Below are 23,414 nucleotides of genomic sequence, written 5' to 3'. Positions count from 1 at the left end.
ACTCAAATTTTGCATCAGCCATTGGCAAAGTTCAATGTTGGAGCTTTTCAAGGCAATAATGCAATAGCTGTGGTGCTTTGCCCACCCTGTCAAAATGTACAAGCCCCTCTTCCCTTTCTATTTAAGGAAGAATGAGACATTTGAAACGCTGGAACAAATGGCTTCACTCCAGAATCCTTGGAGAGATCCAGCAGCAGCTGTGACAGACAGGGCATCTCTGGTAACTTCCAGAACTCACCACCTCTATCAGAAATTATATTCCGAAATGACATTCCAAAAAAACAAAACAAACAACAAAAACATCTCAACAAAAATAAACCCTTTTGTCTTAACTTCAAGCTATATACTGTGAAAAAGTAAAGGAATCAATTAGTCTGACTGATGGGAAATTGATCAGCTTTTATTAACAGTGTTAATAGCCATTCAATGAAGATATGGCCAATATATAGACTAGACTAGACTAGACTAGAGTTGGAAGGGGCCTTGGAAGTCTTCTAGTCCAGCCCTCTGCTCAAGCAGGAGAACCTATACAAATGATGGCTAACCTTTTTTGTCCTCACATGCTGAAAGCGTCTGTGCGCACCCATAATGCAATGCGCATGCAACCCCCCCTACTCCTCCCGCCCCCACACATGCACACGCAATACCCCCCCACCCCCCGCCCATGAGCACACGACCTGCCTGCATGCCCACTGCCCCCTGCTCAACCCCGCCCCTCACGTATGCGCATACATCTCCCGCATGCGCCCCGCCGCCTACGCATGTGCGGTAGAGACCCAAAAAAACAGCTGGCCGGCAGGAGGCGTGCACAAATGCTCTGTGGAGCTGAGCTGGGGCGACGGTCATGTGCTCGCCGAGAGGGCTCTGTGTGCCACCTGTGGCATGTGTGCCATAGGTTCACCATCACGGACCTATACCATCTCAGACAAGTAACTGTCCAGTTTCTTCTTAAAAACCTTGAGAGATGGAGCACCCATGATTTCTGAAGGCAAGCTGTTCCACTGGTTAATTGTCCTTACTCTTAGAAAGTTTCTCCTTAATTCCGGGGTTGCTTCTCTCTTTGATCAGTTTCTGGTGCTTTGGAGAATAATTTGACCCTCTCTTCCTTGTGGCAGCTCCTCAAATACTGAAATACTGCTATCATGTTCACCCCTAATTCTTCTTTTCTTTAGACTAGCCAGACCCAAAATCTGCAGCCGTTCTTCATATAGGAAGATATCTATCCAGCCATACACACACCTGCTCACACATTATATTTAAATGTGGTATTGTAAAGTATTAAATATCATTATATATATACCAAAACCAAGCACACTTCCAAGGAAATATGAAGATCTAAATGAGTTTGTGGTAGAGTAAGTGGAATTGGAAGCAAAAGTTCAGCGTCCAGGCAGTAGGTGGAGCTAAACAGGACGTGGAGGAGCGATCGCTCTAGGAAGGAATCAAAACAAAGAAAACGGCGGGGAAAGTGAAGCGTTTATAAGTGAGCTGGAAGCTGCGGGGAGAAAAAAAAAGGCTTGGGGCTTATTTGCCTCTGAAGTCAAATTAGGTAAATATTTATTTTCACTTAATGTTGCTGCGTGCTTTTTCCTCTTTCATGCAACTTTTGCAAGAAGTGGTAATTGTGGGTGGATCAATTAGCTACCGTTAAATGTTTCATGCTCTGTTTCTATACGATGCTGCAATTGTGTTAGCAAGTGGTTCAAAGAAATTAAGGAAGTGAGACATGAGCATGTAATATAAATGATACTAATCAAGCCAATTCTGCTTTAATGTGACAGTCTAGTTAGCATCTTTTGCTAAGGAAATGACCGGGTTCCAACAAGAAGCTGAGTAAACCACATCACTTTTAATATAGGATAGAATAGAATAGAATAACAGAGTTGGAAGGGACATCGAAGGTCTTCTAGTCCAACCCCCTGCTTGGGCAGGAAACCCTATACCGTTTCAAACAAATGGCTATCCAACATCTTCTTAAAGACTTCCAGTGTTGGGGCATTCACAACTTCTGGAGGCAACTTGTTCCACTGATTAATTGTTCTAACTGTCAGGAAATTTCTCCTTAGTTCTAAGTTGCTTCTCTCCTTGATTAGTTTCCACCCATTGCTTCTTGTTCTGCCCTCAGGTGCCTTGGAGAATAGTTTGACTCCCTCTTCTTTGTGGCAGCACCTGAGATATTGAAACACTGCTATCATGTCTCCCCTAATCCTTTTCATCAGACTAGACATACCCAGTTCCTGCAACCGTTCTTCATATGTTTTAGCCTCCAGTCCCCTAATCATCTTTGTTGCTCTTCTCTGTACTCTTTCTAGAGTTTCCACATCCTTTTTACATCGTGGCGACCAAAACTGGATGCAGTCTTCCAAGTGTGGCCTTACCAAGGCATTATAAAGTGGTATTAACACTTCACGTGATCTTGATTCTATCCCTCTGTTTATGTAGCCTAGAACTGTGTTGGCTTTGGGGGCAGCTGCTGCACACTGCTGGCTCATACGTATTTAAATGGTTGTCCACTAGGACTCCAAGATCCCTCTCACAGTTACTACTATTGAGCAAGGTACACATGTATATGTGTTTTTCTTGCCTAAATGTAGAACCTTACTTTTTTCACAATTGAATTTCATTTTGGTGAAAGTTAAGTTTAGTTTAAAGTTTAGTTAAGACTGGTCCATTCTGTGAACCCAGCTACATCTTAAGATTTGTGTGTTAGTTTTGTCCGCCTGTTTGGATACCCTCCCCCAACTTTAATTCACCTCTTTAGATGTCTGCATACACTTTTATACAATAATACATTGTTGGGTAAAGTACTGTTTCTGTGCTTTGTTGGTCCAATTATATCATTCCTACATGACAAGGGATGTGATTCTGGGAACACAGGTGAAATATACTAGCAGATCTCACAAATGGTGTTAGAAATGATGCAGTTGTCTGCCTTTTCTATCTAGGCTCATTCCAGGATGATCCTACGTGTGGGACTGTGTCCTGGCCTCTCGGATGAAATGGTGCAGGTGCTAAAAGCTAATGGCATCAAAACAGGTAGCTGACTGAGTGGCAGAGAATAAAGAGCAAGTTGTCCCCCAATTTAGGGGTTACATTGGCTGTGGTGAGCAGAGCAGATTCTTCTGAAAATCCAGCGATCTCTTCCAATTGTCACTTTTGTGTAGCTAGAAACTACACAAAATGTGGTTGGAATAATGAGCGGGTTGAGGTTAAGGGAAGAGATAAGGACCCAGAGCTGTGATGGGATAGGTTGATCAAGGAGGGGAACAAAATGACTTTTATAAATGGAAAGTGTGGATGACCTTGGGGAAAGACGAGAAGCAGCCTAGGAAACAACCAAATGAGAAGCAGGAGCCCACAGTCCTTTCAAGGTCAGAGGTGGGGGGAACTTAGGAAAGACATGCTCTAATGAATCAAGAAGTTAAAAAGTGGAGGCTGGGTGTTTGTGCCTTCAGATATGCATCATTCTGTTAATGTAGCCTTAGAATAAATTAGAATTAGTTTGTCTTGTCATGTCTCCTGTATAATGTACCCAGAAGGGCTGAAAATAAAAAAAAACTGCAAACCCTTTGTGGACTTTTTTTGCTGAAAATACTGGTAGATAAAAATAAATTGGGGGCTTATTGATTCAAAAGCATTGAAGAAGGAAGAAGGAAACTACGATATAATTTGGGAAGTTGAAGATTGCAGTTACTATATTTCTAAGTTTTGTAAAGAAGACCAGAAGTTGCTTCTTTTATTGCTTACATTTTCTTTCATTCTTTCATATTTACTTATATTTTTATGTTTCTCAAGTTTTTAAAGCTTATATAAAATCTTTTATTAAAATTACATTACAGCTGAAGCTTTTTCCTCTTTTTCATCTCTTTTTCATCTCTTTTTCTCTAATGTTCCCAAATGTTTTGTAGTGGTTGATCTTGTCTCATCGGATCCGGAGGATGTTGCCCAGAAGAATGCCTTATCATACAAGGCGAGTACAAGGAGTGTCTAGAGATGATGGTTACATATTTCACCACACAAAATGTTGCTTAGTTCTGACTAATCAAGTCCTAATAAAACAAGAAACAAATAAATATCCCCCTGAGATTTCATTGTGATTGGAGGGATATTTATATTTGTTTTGTAGAACTTGAAAAAAAAATTGAGAAAACTCTTGAAATCATTTCTGGGGTTGGTTTTATATAGACTGATCTATGAGTTGATATTTAAGGGGTGTCCATCTTTAGGGCCATGAAGATATTAGAGACTCAAAAAAGTAACTTGGGTTTATAAAAACTATAACATTTATACTGTACAGCTGTCCATTTTATAACCAACTCTCTCCGACCTAAGCTTCATGAGGTTCTTTAAGGGGGCCAATGATGATGCAATCAGCAAGTGTGGTCAATTGTGCAGTTAAATATCATTGTCCATGTGCTGTCCTTTGGTATCATTACAGTTTGCAGCTAATGCTTCTTGGCTAATCAGAAATTACTTGGGGATCTCTTTTCCCCTTCTGTATAATTTTAAATGCAGAGTGCTGATTCCCCCCCCCCTCTTCTTCATTATACTGTCGTTCAGCGGTCCCCAACCTTTGCGGCTTGGCTGTGGGGGGGAGAGGGAAAGCAGGCCAGCGCGCACGCAACATTTAGTTTTATAGTTTTTTTATTGTACCTGTTGAACCTTATGATTCTTGACGCATGTCTCTTGTCTTTTTATGTACACTGAGAGCATATGCACCAAAGACAAATTCCTTGTGTGTCCAATCACACTTGGCCAATAAAGAATTCTATTCTATTCTAGTTTTCTTACATATGATGTACACTGAAGATGGCATTTTATTTTGTTGTACGAGGTGCAATGACAATAAAGTGAACTTAAACAACCTGCCACTCGCACGAGTTGAGCTGTATGTGTGTGTGCTGGCCCGCTACTCAAGTGAGTTAAGCTATGCACACGTACATGTGCGCCAGCCCATCTCTCATGTGGCCCAGTTGCAAATAGGCCATGGCAAAGGGATTGGGGACCCCGGCACTAGTTGACGTTCAACTGTTGCCCCTTTGGCTCATTTCCTCTCTTCTCCCCTGTTAAGGAGCTTTTGTGGGCATAGTGGAGAACAGTATCCCTAATGCTAATTGATATGCTAATTTATATTGGCCTGTATATTGGCCTAGAAGGCCTTTTCTTGATCGAGCTAAGAGTTTCCCAATTCTGGCGACTTTCAGATGTATGGACTTCAACTCTCAGAATTTTCCATAATAGTCACGCGGGTTGGAGAATTCTGGATACCATGCATCAGGAAGTTACCACGGTTGACAAACACTGCTCCATCTGCTGGTTGTTTTGTCTCTTGCTGTGAATGCTAAAGCTGCAGATGGTAAAGGATTGATAATCTTCTGTTACAGACCTTAGTTGCGGTACGACGTGTGTTGCTGGCACAGTTTTCCCCCTTCCCAGTCAATGGGGCAGATCTCTATGAAGAGTTGAAGCACACCACAGCAATCTTGTCGACTGGAATTGAAAGGCAAGGAGTGATTAATCAGAACATTGTGTTATGTTGAGGGGAACCTTTTATCTAAACTAGATCTGTTCCATTAATTTTTAAACTGACATATATAAGGGTTATACCACAGAGATGTAGGGGGGGGGCATTGTTCCTCATCCTTGCAGACCTATGTACAAGAGCAGTTTTCCATTGCTTTTTTTTTAAAAAAAAGCAGAATATAGCTAATGGCTGTACTTTCACCATCCATTTAGCTACAATTAACTAGACCTGCAGTCTTGTCGATCAGAAGATTGGCAGTTCAGCGGTTCGAATCCCTAGTGCCGTGTAATGGAGTGAGCTCTTGTTACTTGTCCCAGCTTCTGCCAACCTAGCAGTTTGAAACCATGTAAAAATGCAAGTAGAAAAATAGGGACCACCTTTGGGGGAAGGTAACAGAATTCCGTGCGCCTTCGGCGTTTAGTCATTACGGCCACATGACCACGGAGACATCGTTGGACAGCATTGGCTCTTCGGATTTGAAATGGAGATGAGCACTGCCCCCTAGAGTCGGGAACGACTAGCACATATGTGCGAGGGGAACCTTTACCTTTAACTAGACCATGGTTTTACTTCACTCCATTGCTTACAAATCATACTAGGTCAAATCATACTGTAATCATACTGTAGTTCACTAACGTGGCTCAATCTGTGTATGGATCCCAGAAAGTCCATGCACCTTCTGTGTGGCTTCAATTAGGCTTATTCCTAATGAAATTAGCCATGATTCAGTTGACTCTTGATAAGCAGTTCATGCCATCTCAGTCAATGTGTCAACTGTTATGATAGCACTGCCGTTAATGGAAGAGTGGGATAGGAATCGGCTGAAACATGGGCCACGTTCCTTAGGCTTCTTTCTCATAGTGTATTGTAAGAACAAAAGCAGGAAAAAAGGACCACTTAGACTAATAAAAGATTAACGGAGAAGGAAAATGTGTTGAATTTTAACTGAAAGTTAAATATGTGATCTTTATTCTTTTAATGTTTTATATGGTACTAGCTGATAACCCGGCGTTGTCCGGGTATTTATTTATAGGGGGAAAATGTCTGGACCAAATGTAATTTCTAATGTTGGATTTTCCCCCTTACCAGAGGGAGCCTCCTTGTGGAGTACTGTGAAGCCATTACATATGGCAACTCCACTGTGCTGTACAGTAGAAGCCATTTTAAGGCACAACAGGCTGTATTTTAACAGAACACCACACCCCCAAGGGCTGGTGTTAGAGGTGTCTTACCCCCAAGTTTGGTTGAAATTGCTTGAGGCGTTCCAGAGTTATGCTGGAACCAGTGGTGGGTTCCGGATTCCGTTCCAACTGGTACGGTTGGAACGGACCCGGCGTCACCCATATGGATGCACGGCACGCACGCACACATGCGTGGCGCGCACATGAATCGTACTTGCCTGCAATGCTTCTGCAAGCTTCCGCGACACTCCAGCTGCACGGAAGCTCCAAAGGCTTAAAGGACAGGTAAGGAGCTCGGGCGGGCGGGCGGGTCCTCTGGAGCACCGTACCGGAACGGTACCCGGTGCTCCGGGCAGGGTCCGGTATGCTTGTACCAGGGCGTACCGCCTGCAACCCACCATTGGCTGGAACATACAAACACAAAGCCATTTATATAGAGATAGATTTTTAATGAATGAGTAAGCTGCCTAGAATTGCCTTGGCAAGATAGGTGGTATAGAAGCTTAATAAATAAATAGAAATTTAATAGCAAGAGCAAGGGCACTTAGACTTATATACCGCTTCACAGTGCTTTACAACCCCTTCTAAGCGGTTTACAGAGTCAGCATATTGCTCCCAACAATCTGGGTCCTCATTTTACTGACCTTGACCCTGTGAGAACTGAACTCTGACAACTGGTAGAATTAGTTTGCAATACAGCATTCTAACTACTGCACCACCACGGTTCTTTTAAAGAAGTGTAAGAATAAAAGTAATCATTTACTGTTTTACAGCTGTCTATTCAATAATAGGTGTTTGAAAATAATAGTTTATTAAATTTATATGGCACTTGAGTCCCTGCAGTCTGGGCATGTATAAGTATAAGTATAATCTTTATTGTCATTGTACTTAAATACAACGAAATTGGCATGTGGAGTTTAACCCATTTAATTAGACACAGGAGCTCAATTTAGCGAGCAGAAAATGAGAATTAACAATCCCATGAATGAGCTTTAACCAGCAATACTTGGCATTCCTATTAGATGCATATCTCATCTTTCCTCCAGAAATTCAAGGTGGTTCTAGGAGAAGCAGGCTATAAATCTAATGAATAAATAAATAGCCATATAACAGCCAGGTGAGGGAAGTCAACTAAGAGATAATGACTGACCTTAAATTGCCCAATTCATTTTCTGTGGTTGAGGAATCTTTGAATATGGATCCAAGTACATTAAACAGTATCTTGCCTGCTATGGATCAGTTCTCTATCCAGATTAACCATCCATTCAGCCCTAGTTTGCTGTAAGTTCATCCCCCCCCCCCTCTTAATATGGCAGAGGTCAATCTTCCTCTTCCCAATTGCTTTAGAAAAATTGGTCTACAATGAATAGTCAGGGCAGTCATGGTAGTTGGGCATGACAAGAGCTGTAGCCTGAGGTGTGAAGGCTTCTGGATTGAGCAAGGTTGGTGGGCAGACGAGCTGCTGTGAAAACTGTGACTTGCCAGGGATGAAACTGGCAGTGTAATCATTCTTTGGTTCGCTTCGCCCTCTCTTTATTTTGGGCAAGCAACAAAATTGAATTTCTGAGCCTAAATAGAGACCCTACCCTGACGGCTCTTTTGTCCTTCAGGAGAGAAGACACTTGAGAGGGAGATACATGTGAACAAATGCAAGATGAAAACTGGGATATTGTTGTTGTTAGTTGCGAAGTCACCCATCGCGACCCCAGGGACAATGTTCCTCCAGGCCTTCCTGTCCTCTACCCTCCTCTGGAGTCCATTTAAGCTCATGCCGACTGCTTCAGTGACTCCATCCAGCCACCTCATTCTCTGTCGTTCCCTTCTTCTTTTGCCCTCAATCGTTCCCAGCATTAGGCTCTTTTCCAGTGAGTCCTTCCTTCTCCTTAGGTGGCCAAAGTATTTGAGTTTCCTCTTCAGGATCTGGCCTTCTAAAGAGCAGTCAGGGTTGATCTCCTCTAGGACTGACTGGTTTGATTGCCTTGCAGTCCAGGGGACTTGCAGGAGTCTTCTCTAGCACCATAGTTCAAAGGCCTCAATTCTTTGGTGCTCAGCCTTTCTTATGGTCCATCCTTCACAGCCATCCATTGCAACTGGGAAAACCATCGCCTTGACTATACACACTTTTGTTGGCAGGGTGATGTCTCTGCTTTTTAGTATGCTATTTAGATTTGCCATAGCTTTCCTCCCCAGGAGCAAGCGTCTTTTAATTTCTTGGCTGCAGTCCCCATCTGTGGTGATCTTGAAGCCCAGGAAAATAAAACCTGTCACTACTTCCATTTCTTCCCCATTTATTTGCCAGGAACTGAGAGGGCCAGATGCCTTGATATTAGTTTTCTTATGTTGAGTTTCAAGCCAACTTTTGCACTCTCCTTCACCTGCATCAAGAGGCTCTTTAGTTCCTCTTCACTTTCTGCCATTAGAGTGGTATCTTCTGCATATCTGAGGTTGTTGATATTTCTCCCAGCAATCAATTCCAACTTTTGATTCATCTAGCCCTGTACATTTACATGTTATGAAATTCTCATTTCCCTCCCCTCTTTTGTTGTTATAGCTTGGACAAACTTCTCGACTCGGGTATATACACGGGGGAAGTGACAGAACTTGTTGGAGCACCCAGTGCTGGAAAAACTCAGGTTGGCTGTTCTTGACCTCTTTGGTTATTAAACAATTTGTCTGTTACCTTCTCATTGGACTTTAGGTAGAGTACAATCTTACAAAGATGCAATATGTATACAAAAATCATGAGGAAAATTATGTTTTATTCAACCGCTGTGAACTTTGGTGGATTCTTCTTTTCAAAGGCCCTACAAGAAACATTTTTTTTGTTTTGTTTTGACATTTGTTTTGCTTTATGATAGCAAAATGCTTTTTGCAACACAGGTATGTATATCTGTGGAGAGCTTGTACATTGCAACAAGCAACATTGTATGGGAGATGGATCCAACATTGCTGTAAGTTGTCAAAGATATCCTATGCTCTTCCTGTAGGAGTTTTGACAATTGATATTGATTTACCTTATATGAAAGGGGGAAGGGCAGGATTTGAATCAATGTGTCCTATTCTTTAAGGGCCTGAAATCCAACTTTTCTTGCAGAGATGGAGTTGCCAGAAGATTCACCTGTATGGTATTTTGAGCCCTAGGACGAGATAATACCTTCCTTTTCCTTGTAGGGAGTTGATCAGACTGCCAGTGGCATTTTTGTTGCTAGTATTGGAGAAATTTTCTCTACTGCGCTTGAAGGCATCAAGTCCTCTATCATTGCAGCAGAGTGTGCTGCAATGGAAGCCAGCTAAAGAAGGAGCTTTGTATATTTTAATAGTTTCACATTATGGCTAACTAGTTTTTCCCTCCTGAGACACAGATCAAAGACTTATTTATTTATTTATTTATTAATCCATTTTATATGCCGCACCCTCTCCACCAAGGGACTCGGGGCGGTGTACAATTTACTACATAACAAATAAATAACAAGGAGGAGATATACAAAAAGCATTATACAACACATAATAAATAAATAATCAATTAATTAAAAACAGCAAAAAGCAATTAAAAAACAATTAAAACACCCAAAGTCAAACCTAATTTAAAATTTTATCCAGAGGGATTAGAATAGCTATAATTCAGGCCAGGCCGGCTAGTTGGAACAGGTGGGTCTTGAGTTTCGTGCGGAAGGAGCGGAGATCGGTTGTTGTCCTGATGTCGGGGGGGAGGTCATTCCAGAGGGCTGGGCCCATCACAGAGAAGGCCCTGCCCCTCGGCGCCACCCTCTGGCATTGCTTGGTGGACGGCACCCGGAGAAGTCCCTCCCTGTGAGAGCGAATTGGTCGCAGGGATGTATGGGGCAGGATACGATCCCGCAAATAGCTAGCTTTCCCTCTATGCCTGGTTATTTAGACAAGTTTTTCTGTAACTGGCATAAAACTTCGATGTGTTGGGTGTAGATGTAAGCATTTGTGGGTCATTGCACCCTCAGCTTGGTACATTCCCAAACTGAGCTTGCCCACAAACACAAATTCATTGTAACAATCCATTCCTGCCTCTTTAAAACTTGCCTGTTTTCTGGAGCTTCCTTCTGAGTGTGGAAGCAGGGTCTTGTAGTAAAATCCTTGATAATCAAACCTTGATTAAAAATAGCAAAATCCTTGATTTGGCAGACATCTTTGGGCACAGTTCCCAAAACCATAGCAACTTTTTTTTCCTATATAATATCTATATTCTATATAAATGCATTAGAACACCTGTGTTTTTTTTTTAGTCTTGAGGTCTCTTGGAATAGCTTTTATGACTGAGTTTTTTCACAAGGGACACCGTCTCTATCTCTGGGCTTATGTCAGCTATCTCTGACCTGCTGTCTGTAGATATGTTGGATTTGGGTTCCCGGACCTCTGTCAAGTGAATCTTTAGATATCAGATATGAAGGGTGAAGATGAAACACAAAAGAATGGGAAAGAAAAAGAGGAAAGCAGCAAAGCTAGGTGGCTGCCTTTTAAAATTAGACTTTACTCACATATCATGCTAAATTACCTATAGTTGTAGGGGTTCCTATATCATCATATAGGGACGTGGTGGCTCAGGGGCTAAGATGCTGAGCTTGTTGATCCCTAGCTCAGCGTAATGGAGTGAGCTCCCGTTACTTGTCCCAGCTTCTGCCAACCTAGCACTTCGAAAGCATGTAAAAATGCAAGTAGAAAAATAGGAACCACCTTTGGTGGGAAGGTAATAGCATTCCCTGCGCCTTCGGCATTCAGTCATGCCAGCCACATGACCATGGAGACGTCTTCAGACAGCACTGGCTCTTCGGCTTTGAAACGGAGATGAGCACTGCCGCCTAAAGTCAGGAACGACTAGCGTATACGTGCAAGGGGAACCTTTACCTTTATATCATCATAAGCCAAAACCAAAACAAACCACATTATGTTGTTCCTATAATAACTGGTTTCAGTGGGATATATTCAGGAAGGGAAAAGCACAATGATTGCTTTTTCTTTTTGGGTGTGTGTGTGTGTGTTGTAACTTTATCCTATCCATGTGCTGCTGTCTGGGGTGTGAGTAACTTCCAACCCAGAGTTGTTTTTCCTTGACTCTTAGCAGCCTGTCCAAGTATTAGTCCAAGTGTAGTAAAAAATTAACTGTGTGGTTTTTCTTGTAGGGAGGAGAACAATGGTTTTCCTTTTAAGAAATCAAATTGCTTATGAATATATATATATTTTTGGATACAGCAAAAAAAAAAAAAAAAAAACCCAACCCTATTATGTCTTTACTAAATGATGCATGTCTGTGTGCTAGCAAGCATTGCCTTAGAAAAACTTTCTTTCTGCTTGAGAATTTGGAGTAAGTTTTCTAAGGAGATACATACCCCTGGGGAATTTTTGCAAGACTCATTCAGCTAAATATTGGATATCGTGCTTGGATGCAGTCTCATTTTGCTTCCATTTGTATGCAACTCTGTATTCTAACTTTGTGGTTTATCATGCTATCTGAACTCCAAATGACTGGCATTTCATGCTCCCCAAATTCAAGATTCATAATCTGTGACAAATCTTGGGAATTGAAGTCCCAGTTTATGACTTGCTGGCTTTTTCCAAACTTTTGAAAGGTCGGCTACAAAAGCCGGCTTTTGTGCATCCTAATTTCAGAAATCACACAAATCTTAAGCTCGTTTCTTACTGTGTCTCTAGGTGTGCCTCATTGTTGCCGCAAATGTATCCCATAATCTCAAGCAGACGGTCCTGTACATTGACTCAACTGGGGGCTTCACCAGTGCCCGTCTACTGGAGCTCCTGAGCTGCTTAACTGTGGATGAGGAAGAGCAGGTTAGCTGAGCAGAAAGTACTCGTTGTGGGGTGTTGGTACCTAGAAGAGTATCTAGATGGGCGTGGTGGCGCAGTGGTTAGAATGCAGTACTGCAGGCTAATTCTGCTGATTGCTGCAGTGGATTTGCATTCTTGGAAGACCATCCACAGTTACAAGCATAGGGGCACACCATCTGTCCCTCATCTTAGCCACTCTTTTGTCCTACCTGTGCACAGACAAGTTGCTGCAGCCCAGAGGCCTCTGCCTATTCCCCATCCCACCAGGCCCAGGAGGCCTTGACCAGTTACAGGCCCCACCAACACAAAGCACTCCACTCACCTTTGTGGATATTTTGCAGCTGCTGACAGGCCTGCCCAGGCTATACACCAGGAGTGTCAAACTCAAGGCCCGGGGGCCAGATCCAGCCCGCGGGGTGCTTAGATCTGGCCCACGGGGCTGCCCTGGTGTTGTGGCCCACGAGCGGCCAGCAGAGCTGGCAGCAGATTTGGACAGTGAGAAGGTTGAGGAGGAACACCTGGAGTCTGGGGAAGGCTCTGACAAGTGCTCTGAATCGGAGGCAGAGATGGGGCCAGGGCTGTCTGACAGTTATCAGCTACCTTCGGAGTTAGACATTAGTGAGGCAGCCGAACAGCTGGAGTGTGCGCATGCGCAGACTTGCCAAACGAGGGGAACAGCTAAGGAACAAGGGTCGACTTGGGAGTAAGGCCACACAGGTGGACGGTGAATGGCCCCTCCCATAGGGAATAAAAGAGGAGTGAAAGGGGAGGGGTGTTTGCAGGAGACAATCAGTTCATTCCTGTATTCTTGCCAAGTATTGCGGTGTCCGAAAAATATTGGCCTGGCCACTCTCCAAGCCTGATAAATGTCGGTAATTGTGAACTATCTTGAAAGACTGTGGGTCTGGACTTTGCTGGAGAGGAATTCACTATGAATTAATTAAAAGGGGTTTATCGGGATGAGAACTTGGCTTCGTGCTGCTGGGGAATACCTGGAAACAGCAGGTGCCTCTGCCAGTGAAAAGGGCTGCAGGTGGCTCTCCTGAGCTCTGTTTTCGCTGGCAGAGGGTTGCAGGAGGCCATTGCAGCAGAAAACAGAGCTCGGGAGCCTGTTTTCGCTGGCAGAGTGCTCAGGGCACCACATGCACCCCCGACACGAGTGATGTCGAGCCATGCCCCCCCTGCCCCCACCCAAAGTCAAACACAACCCTGATGTGGCCTCAATAAAATTGAGTTTGACACCCCTGCTATACACGGTATGGCTTTGCTAATGAGATTGCCTTCTGCCATTCTGCAAACAAGCACCATTCTTGCAGTCATTCGGAAGCTTTGATCTCAAAAAAATCATATGATTTGGCGAAGGAGGCTTCCAAATAATTACCAGAATGGGGCTTATCTCACAGTGCTTCGGAAGCCTCCTTCTGCCTAAAGTCACCCAGCCAGTTTTTGTGCCTAAAGTAGGATTAGAACTTCTTCTAGGCCAGGAGTGTCAAACTCTATTTCATTGAGGGCCGCGTCCGGCCTCCGGGCCTTGAGTTTGACATCCCTGTTCTAGACTGATAACCTTAATCACTAGACCAAGACGGCTCCTCAAATTAATTCATTTAAAAACAATATTCTGAGATAAACTCTGAACACCAAACGCAATGATCTAGTTTGCTGCTGTCGGCTCCAAGCGTCAGGGTTCCAAGTAACACCCCCAACGAAAGAAGACTCCGAGGTCCGTGTTTCCCCAAAGTTCCATTATATTAGAGATGTGTTCTGACCCCCCCTCTCTCCATGCCTGTGAACAAGCCAAAACACAGGCTTGGCTGTTTGCCACTGTTTAATTGCAAGATAACAAACCTTTTAGCCGAGGGCCCAGATAACTCAAAATACAAGAACAACAAACCAGATATTCAAACACGGCTCTAAGACATCGACTTTCTTCACTGCTAATTTCGAACGGTTGTTTCCTGCAAATGTCCCCTCCCAACGGCTCACCTATAAGCTCTCTTGGGAGGGGTCAATCTACAATCACCTGTGCTAATTATCGTCTGTGAGCCTGCCTACGAAGCTGCTGCTTTCGTTTCTCAGCCCTTCTCACTCTAGCATCAGGGACTGACTGTCTTTGATCCTCCCCACTGCTCCATGCCTCAGGCGCCTCCTGGTGGCCAACCAGCCCCTCTGGTCCCGGCTCTGAATCTGCAACCTGCACAGGGTCTTCCACATCATCCAGGGCAGACTGAAACGATCCCTCGCTATCCGAGTCCAGCAGCAGCTGGACCGGAACCTGCTGGGCCCCAACAGATATGTCGTATTGGCACATCTGGGAAAACCCAAATCTGAAAGTTTCCAGGTTTTCCCCACCCAAATGGAAGTTCAGGTCCCTGCCCAAGCACCCACATGTCCATCACATGGCCCAATCAGGTAGCGTCCAAAACTGGAGATGCCTCCCAGCCACACCAGCACAGTTGTAGGGCAAGATGTCCTTGACTCTCTGAGAAAGAAATGTTATTATGACTAGGTATCTCTCATACTCCATATAACCCCACCTCCCATTTTCCCACAGTAGAAAACGTGGCAGGCCTGAAGGCCCAATGTGAAAACGGCTTCCAAGTCTGACACCAAGATAGCGGAGTGTGTGTGTGTATGAGAGGCTTTGGTCACATGATTGTGGCTACCTTCTTAGGTTTTTTGACCCTTATCCTTGTGAGCATGCAAACTTGACAGGTGTATTACCTTACCCTGTTCCTTACCCCATTACTCTGTAGGCTGAAGCATTGCGGAGAATCCAGGTTTTTCGTGCATTTGATGCCTATAAAATGCTTGATGTGCTGCAGGAAGTCCGCAGTTACATGGCCCAGCAGGTGGGTGCTTACTGGCCAATGGTTGTTGTTTGTGGGCTTATTAGAATACATGAGTGGCAGAAGGGTGAGGAGCAGGGATGAAATTCAGCAGGCTCTGACAGGTTCTGGAGAACCAATAGCGAAACTTTTGAGTAATTTGGAGAACTACCACCTCCGGCTGGCTCTAGATTGGGGTGGGAATGGAGATTTTGCAGTATCCTTCCCCTGCCATATCCACCAAGCCACGCCCACAGAACTGGTAGTAAAAAAAACAATAATTTCACCGCTGGTGAGGAGGGCAGGATGGGTAACATTTTTTTAGACCAAGGCCAAGTTGTGTTCTCTGTTTTAAAAAAGCTGGATTGTCATACTGGCAATTATCTCTCACTTTCTCCTTTCCTTTCTTAACCCATTATGATGAATCCCCACCACAACCTCACCATTCCATTTAGCTTTATCTACTCTCCCGAATTTCTGAAGAGGGCTATGATTACAGATCTACTCAATATAATTAAAATAACTCCCAGCCTATTCAGATACCTTTGATCTAAGACTAATATTTCCCGGCACAGAATTTAGGCGTAGATAGCATAGAGGACATGGGAGCCTATATGCTATCTTAAACTATAAGTAAAGTTGAGTTTTGGGTGCTTCATCTTCCTCATCTACTACCCTATTCCAGGAAAGTTACCCATTTTTGCATTTTCTGATTTGTATTTGTAATTTTATTTCATTTGCCCTTTATTTTTATTATTGTTTTTTTAAAGATACTCAGCACCTCTGGACCAGTGAAGCTGCTTATTGTGGATTCGATTTCTGCTGTAATTTGCCCTTTCTTGGGACTTCGGCAGCCCGATGGTCAGTTACATACATCTATCATCACAGAGAATGTTTCTCAATATGCTTCATTAATGGTCCTATTGTTTTACAGAAACATTATCCTACATGGTCCATAGCTTAAAGCAGCAGTGTCCAACCTTGGCAACTTTAAGACCTGTGGACTTCAACTCCCAGAATTCCCCTCTGGGACTTGAAGTCCACAAGTCTTAAAGTTGCCAAAGTTGGACACCCTGGCTTAAAGAGTTAAAAATATAACATGGAAGACGATAGAGAGATTAGCAGGGCTAAGAGAAGTAATATCACATAGATTGACTGATCACATTCAGGATGGCAACCTGTTTTCTGCATGTTCAAAGTTCTGAGCAATACAGTTTCATGTGTATGAAGTAGTTGAGCATAAAAGTATAGTACACAAAGATCACAAAAGACCACACTGTAATATTTAAGGTTCCTTGTTGTTTGTTGTTGTTCAGTCGCTAAGTCATGTCCAACTCTTTGCAACCCCATGGATCATATGTTCTGACCTAGGCTTCCCAAGAGCATGAAGCAAACTCCTTGTGCCGACGAAAAACCCTTTTATTAATTTGAATTCTGCTCATTCACATCCAGCAAAGTCTTTCAAGGGAGGATTCACAGTCACAGACCTTATCTGGCTTGGAGACCTAACAGCCCGATATCTGCAATATTTGGCAAAGAGTCTCGGGAGAGTCACGAACCAATTAAATGAACTAATTGTCTCCTGCAAACTCCACTGCCCTTTCACTGCTGTTTTATTTCCTCTGGAGGGGGCCATTCATTGTCCACCTGTGGCCTTACTCCCAAGTCGACCCTTGTTCTTTAGTTGTTCCCTTCATCTGGCAATTCTGTGCACGCGCGCACTGGGAACAGGCTCTAGCTGTTCGTCTGCCTCACTGATGTCTGACTCTGAAGGCAGCTGATAACTGGCATACAGCCCTGGCCCCATCTCTGCCTCCGACACAGAACCCTCATCAGAACCTTCCTCAGACTCCAGAACTGGCCCATGTTCCTCCCCAAGCTACTCACTGTCCGAATCTGCTGCCAGTTCTGCTGGCTGCTGGTGGGCCACAACCCCATAGCATATCAGCCCCCCCCCCCCTGCACTTAATGTCTCCTGGAGTCTGCTCAAATTAATGTTCATTGCCTTGATGACACTATCTAACCATCTTATCCTGTGCTGCCCCCTTCTCCTTTTGCCTTCCGTCTTTCCCAAGATCAGAGTCTTTTCCAATGAGTCTTCGCTTTTCACTTGATGGCCAAAATATTTGAACTTTAGCTTCAGTATCTGTTCTTCTAAAGAATGGAACTGATCTCCTTTAGAAAAGATTCCTTATGGCATATGAACAGTTGTAAATAGACATAATACTTTAATCTTCACCATTCCATTTTTCTTCTTAGGGAGAGCTTCCACCTCTTTCAGTCCTGTGGCTGGGAATTACAAGAGATGAACCAGAAAACTTTTGTTACATGTCCAGCTCCTTTGCTTAGTGAAAGCTGTCACAGAATAACATTAGACATTTCATTCATGCTAGCAATCAACTAAATTATTTATTTATAGTGCCATGGTGGTGCAGTGGTTAGAATGCGGTACTGCAGGCTGCTTCTGCTGACTGCTGGCTGGCTGAAATTTGGCAGTTTGAGTCTCACTAGGCTCAAGGTTGACTCAGCCTTCCATCCTAAGTAAAATGAGGACCCAAATTGTTGGCAATATGCTGACTCTGTAAACTGCTTAGAGAGGGCTGTAACAGCACTATGAAGCGGTATAGAAGTCTGTTCTGGCCCCCCTCTGTCCGGTAATGAACGCCGACACAGGCTTAGCTGTTTGCCACTCTTTATTTACAGTAATTATAATCCTGTTGGCTGAAAGCCCAAACACGACTCACAGGCAAGACGTTGACAGCAACCCAGACTCCAACAGATACAGACAAGAGCTTCTCCAGATTGTTACGAACGGTTGTGTCCTGAAAAATGACTCCTCCCAAAGTCTCTTCTTATATACTCTCTTGGGAGGAGCCAAGCCACAACCACCTGGGCTTGATTATCTCTTATGAGTCTGTCTCCATAACTGCTGCCTCCGTTTCTCCGCCCTCAGTTGCCTGGCGTCAGGAACCAACTCCCTTTGATCTTCCCCACTGCTCCATGCCTCAGGCGTCTCCTGTTGGCCAACCAGCCTCTCTGGTTCCTGCTCTGAGTCTGAACCCTGCCCAGGGTCCTCCACATCTTCCATGGCCGACTCATAGGGTTCGCCGCTATCTGAGTCCCTCAGCAGCTCCAACGGATCCTGCTGGGCCACAACAGAAGTCTAAGTGCTATTACTATTGCTATTCCATCTTTGTTATTTTTATAAATAAATTAAGGTGGTGAGCATATCCAACACACCCTCCTCTTCCAATTTTCCCCACAAGAAGCTTGTAAAGTGGGTTGGGGCTGAGAGAAAGTGACTGGCCCAAGGTCACTCAACTGTCTTTCATGGCTAAGGCAAGACTAAAAGTCTCACAGTCTCCTGGTTACTAGGCTGCTGCCTTAATCATTAGACCAAATTGACTCTCTTTGTTATATAGTGGATTCTCAGGGCATAGGGGTTTACACAACCAACTACATCCTAAACCTGCATTAATATAATTGCTATGTTTGTTAACCATGTTGTTCCCAAAAAATAAAACATGTTCAATGTAAAGTGATAACTTGCTTCACAAATGTGCTATACGTCCCCAAAACAAAGTGATAAAATACTTCCATTATTGACTCAGGCAGAAGCTTACAAGAACTCAAGAGAAGCAATTATTAATAGATGGTCAAAGGATGTCCTTCAGGTTATGAAAAAAAAGTAAGTCACCCACGCCCAGAAAATGCCCCTCCCAATCTAAGGCATTCTTTTCCTGTTTGGTGTCTTGAAGGGCTGTTGCATCACAATCATATTCTAAATAAGTATTTTTAGGTTCACACTTCTGGGTGATTAAAAAACTATTTTTCCCCCTGAAATAATAAAAGAGCAAGGCCCTTTTTAATTAGAGAGCTAGATGTTCCTAGCTCATACAATTTTGAAAGGCTTCTCCAACATGGATGTGATACAGAAAGTTTTTCTTGTTTCCCTTCTGCTAGATAGGTATATATTTTGAGGCAACCCCCAGAGTCTAGAGCAGGGGTGATAAGGCCCAGGGGCCAAATCCAGCCTGCAGGTTGCTTAGACCTGGCCCATAGGGCTGCCCTGGAAACAGCAAAGGCCTGGCCCGCGGTGCCTCTGCCAGCAAAAATGGAGCTTGCGAGGGCCACATGCGGCCCTCCTGAGCTCCGGTTTCACTGGCAGAAAGTTGCAGGAGGTCTTCACAGCCAAAAATGGAGTTTGGGAGGCCGTTTTTGCTGGCAGAGTCTCGGACCACCACATGCGTCCCCCCCCTCAACACGATGACTTCATGCTGGCCACACCCACCCCGACCACTCCATCCCTGAGGTGAAACACGACCCTGAAGCGGCCCTCAATGAAATTGAGTTTGCCACTCCTGGTCTAGGAGAAATACAATGAATAAAGAGAATTGTATCGCTTTAAGTGGGGTGATCTCTCCTTCTCCCTTTGTAGGCATGGCCCTCATGATGCATTTGGCTAGGGAGATGAAAAGCCTTGCCAAAGAATTTGGGATTGCTGTATTGGTAAGTATGCGGACCAAGCGTTTACTTACGCTTGCTTTTGGCTTTATGTGTGCATAAGTGCTATAGTTCTGCTCTTCTAGTGTGAGTTGGATCAGCTAATACGTTAAGTCTGCTGTCACTTCCTTGCTTTTTATTCTAAACTAGCCGATAACCCAGCGTTGCCCAGGTATTTATTTATAGGGGGGAAATGTCCAGACCAAACGTAATTTCTAATGTTGGATTTTCCTTACCAGAGGGAGCCCCCTTGTGGAGTACTGTGAAGCCATTACCATGGCAACTCCACTGCGCTGTACAGTTGAATCCATTTTATGGCAGTACAGTCGAAGTCATTTAAAGGCACAATAGGGTACATCTTAACAGAACCCGCCCCCCGTATTTTTCTCCAGAGAGTAAGTCATCTGTGTACAAAGTTTGGTTGAAATTGCTCGAGGCGTCCCAGAGTTATGCTGGAACACACACACACGCATCCATTTTTATATATATAGACGAAAAAGCAAGAAGAATAAATGTTATTTTTAAAAAGTTTTATTTAAAGTTTAATCTAAAAAAATGGGGGTGTCACTTGGATTCTGTTAAACAAAGCATCAGCCTCTGGCATTACCTTTACTCCTAAAACTGTGGGTTTTTTTTTCAAATGGGCCCCATAAATCTTTTAGAATACATGTGGTCCTCAGCTTATGACTGTAGTGATGCTAAAACTATCTGTTATCTTTTAGTTGACAAATCATGTGACCAGAGATGCTGCTGGTGGTTTTAAAGCAGCATTGGGTCGCTCGTGGAGTTACGTACCTAACACTCGGCTTCTGTTGGAGAAGAGAAAAGTCAATTCTGAGAAAGCAGGTCGTGTTGCATCTTTGATGAAATCTCCTCGACAGGTGAGAGGACATGTAACAGTTGTCTACACCAGGGGTCTCCACCCTTGGCAACTTTGAGACTTGTGGACTTCCACTCCCAGAATTCCTCAGCCAGCAATTGCTCTCTGTGAATTCTGTGCTAGATGCAAGCACCTGAATTTTGATCTCATGACTGCAAGGACACTGTGATGGTCATAAGCACGAGGCCGTGTCATGTTTTTCAGTGCCGTTAGAACTTCAAACAGTTGCTGAATGAATGGCCGCAAATCACGACTACCTGTAATAGGCTTTTCTGCTATGTACTTGTATTGGAATCCTTACAGTGTTCTTCTCTTTTACAGCCTTTTGGAGTTCAGGTAGAATTGGACCTGAGGAACTGGGAAGTGAAAAAAGGAAGTCTGGTCACAGCAGGAGAAGGACTAAATGACGGCATGGGTGTGTCTTCCTGATCCACCATTGGCTTTCCTGAACATTGCAGAAGGTTTGAAAATGGAAAAAAACAGTTCAGGTTTTGGAGGAATGATAAACACCAGTACCAGCCTTCTCCTAACAGATTCTGTCTCCCCAATTTATTGGATTTCAGCTCCCAGAATCCTGAAAGAATATGGCCTACAGTCGGGGATGATCTGAAGTCAAAAACTTTTGGAGGACGCAGTTTCTTTGATTGGGACATTATATTGCAGTGATGGCGAATCTTTTCGGCAACGACTGCCCAAATCGGAACACACGTACATGTGCATGGATGTGCATGCGCCGGAGCACCGGAAACGACCAGCTGGCTGGCACATCCATGCCTGTTTTCAGGACGTTTTTCAGGGCAAAAACAGCCTAAAAACAGCCTGAAAAACTGTTTTCTTGGCTGTTTTTCGGGCCGTTTTCTGTTTCTCCAGCATCCACAAAGACCAACTGACATGCATGCTGGAAATCAGAAGAGAAGCTGGCAACAGTGCACATGCCCACGCAGAGCGCTCTGCATGCCACCTATGGCACGCGTGCCATTGGTTTGCCATGACGGTTATATTGTGTTGGTTAATTGTGGAAATGTGCATTGGATTGATTAAAGTCAGGGACCACTCTTTAGCAATGGCAGTTTTTGTAGATAAATGTACAGTTTGTCAATACTAAAGGGATATCGAATGGAATTGTTTATCCAAAGAAGCTTCCATGTCCGTTCCTGTATCACTACAGTGTATTGACATCCTGATTTTTGCTTTGTGAAATGGACAGGAAACGTAGACATTGTATTGATTTTGCTTGACAAATCAAGCAAGCTTGTCATTCTATAAGCCAACACAAAGGTAGAAATATCCATCAAACGAAGGCTCTTGTAGACGCTTTGTATAACAGGCTATTGGATGAAACAGAACTCTACCATTAAAAGCTGTGATGAATGTCATGCCTTTTAGATATTTGAGACTTCAGTTGCTATTGGCCCCAATCCACATGGACTATGGCAAGGATTGTGGAGGTCGTTGTGCAGAATACCTTATTCTTGGTTTATACAATGGAATGATTTTTCATATAAAAATATTAATCACCCATAGGGGAGTGTGGCTAGCCACTGACGAGAATGCCATGCTCAGTTCTGTTCTTCCCTCCATTTAACTATTTTTATTAATATATAACCAGTTTACCTTTTTATTAATATATATATTGTAAAGGTTCCCCCGCACATACGTGCTAGTTGTTCCCGACTCTAGGGGCGGTGCTCATCTCAGTTTCTAAGCTGAAGAGCTAGTGCTGTCCAAAGATGTCTCTGGTCATGTGGCCGGCATGACTAAATGCCGTAATGGGAGCTCACTCCATTACGTGGCGCTAGGGATTCGAAACGCTGAACTGCCGACCATATACACACACATACACACACACACTTTTGCTGATAAATAAGTGAAGGGAGACGAGTATAGATCTATTTCAAGCTATTTAGCTCTCATCAGCTATCCATACCCTTGCTGGGATTTGAACTTGGGCTATTTTTATATATTAGGCAGTTGTATTAATCTCTAAGCCACAAGCTCTCCTCCTTTATCAGCTGAGCCAGGGAAGTGATTAAGTGTTTTTTTCTTCTTCTGTCAAAGCACTTGGTGTGCCCAAATATGGAAGGGAGCATACTGCTTTCCTTTCGCCTTTCAACCCCACTTCAGGAAGCTTCCAGGTAGCCGTTTAAATGACAAACCATTACATTTTTGCTGATAAATAAAAGAAGGGAGACTAGTATAGATCTATTTCAAGTAATTTAGCTCTCATCAGCTAGCTATATCCTCCCTTCATTTATTTATCAGCAAAAATGTAATACAAAATGGTTTGTCATGTAAGTGAATGCCTGAAAGGCTCCTGGAGTGGGGCTGAAAGGTGAAAGGGAAGCAGTATGCTCCCTCCCATATTTGGGCACACCAGGTGGTTTGACAAGAAAAAAACAATATATAATTATCTGTCTGTCTCTCTCTCTCTCTCTCTATCATCTATCTATCTATCTATCTATCTATCTATCTATCTATCTATCTATCTATCTCCCTCCCTCCCTCCCTCCAGTTCATCTTTCTATATATCTTATAGATAATTTAATTAAAGATAATTTAATGTTAATGTTAAGGAAGAAGACTCTGCACAAAGGGAAGGGGTTTAAATCTTACTTGAGAGACCTGAAGAAGTTTGAGGAAGTCCCTTTTCCCAGCATTGAAGAAGCTGAAGTTATTTGTATTCTTCATTC

General features: G+C 43.5%; 1 protein-coding gene across 1 annotated transcript; it reads left to right on the top strand.

Annotated features, from left to right (window-relative positions):
* The first annotated feature begins 1,430 nt into the window (after positions 1–1,430).
* Positions 1,431–22,109, top strand: RAD51D (RAD51 paralog D). Its single transcript, XM_081944797.1, has 11 exons — positions 1,431–1,549; positions 2,946–3,036; positions 3,909–3,970; positions 5,385–5,503; positions 9,257–9,338; positions 12,385–12,519; positions 15,270–15,365; positions 16,112–16,202; positions 19,780–19,850; positions 20,567–20,725; positions 21,046–22,109. Exons 2-11 carry the CDS (start codon positions 2,958–2,960, stop codon positions 21,151–21,153), a joined length of 1,002 nt encoding a protein of 333 aa, XP_081800923.1. The 5' UTR covers positions 1,431–1,549; positions 2,946–2,957; the 3' UTR covers positions 21,154–22,109.
* Positions 22,110–23,414: the final 1,305 nt, after the last annotated feature.

This window comes from Natrix helvetica, assembly GCF_964273705.1.
Source record: "Natrix helvetica genome assembly, chromosome: 2".
Taxonomy (NCBI): domain Eukaryota; kingdom Metazoa; phylum Chordata; class Lepidosauria; order Squamata; family Natricidae; genus Natrix; species Natrix helvetica.
This window is presented reverse-complemented; position numbering and strand designations above follow the sequence as displayed.

Coding starts and splice junctions, on each gene's coding strand:
- RAD51D (XM_081944797.1), top strand. CDS start 2,958: ATGATCCTACGTGTGGGACTGTGTCCTGGCCTCTCGGATGAAATGGTG. Junction 3,037..3,908: donor AGCTAATGGCATCAAAACAG/GTAGCTGACTGA, acceptor AATGTTTTGTAG/TGGTTGATCTTGTCTCATCG. Junction 20,726..21,045: donor TGATGAAATCTCCTCGACAG/GTGAGAGGACAT, acceptor TCTCTTTTACAG/CCTTTTGGAGTTCAGGTAGA.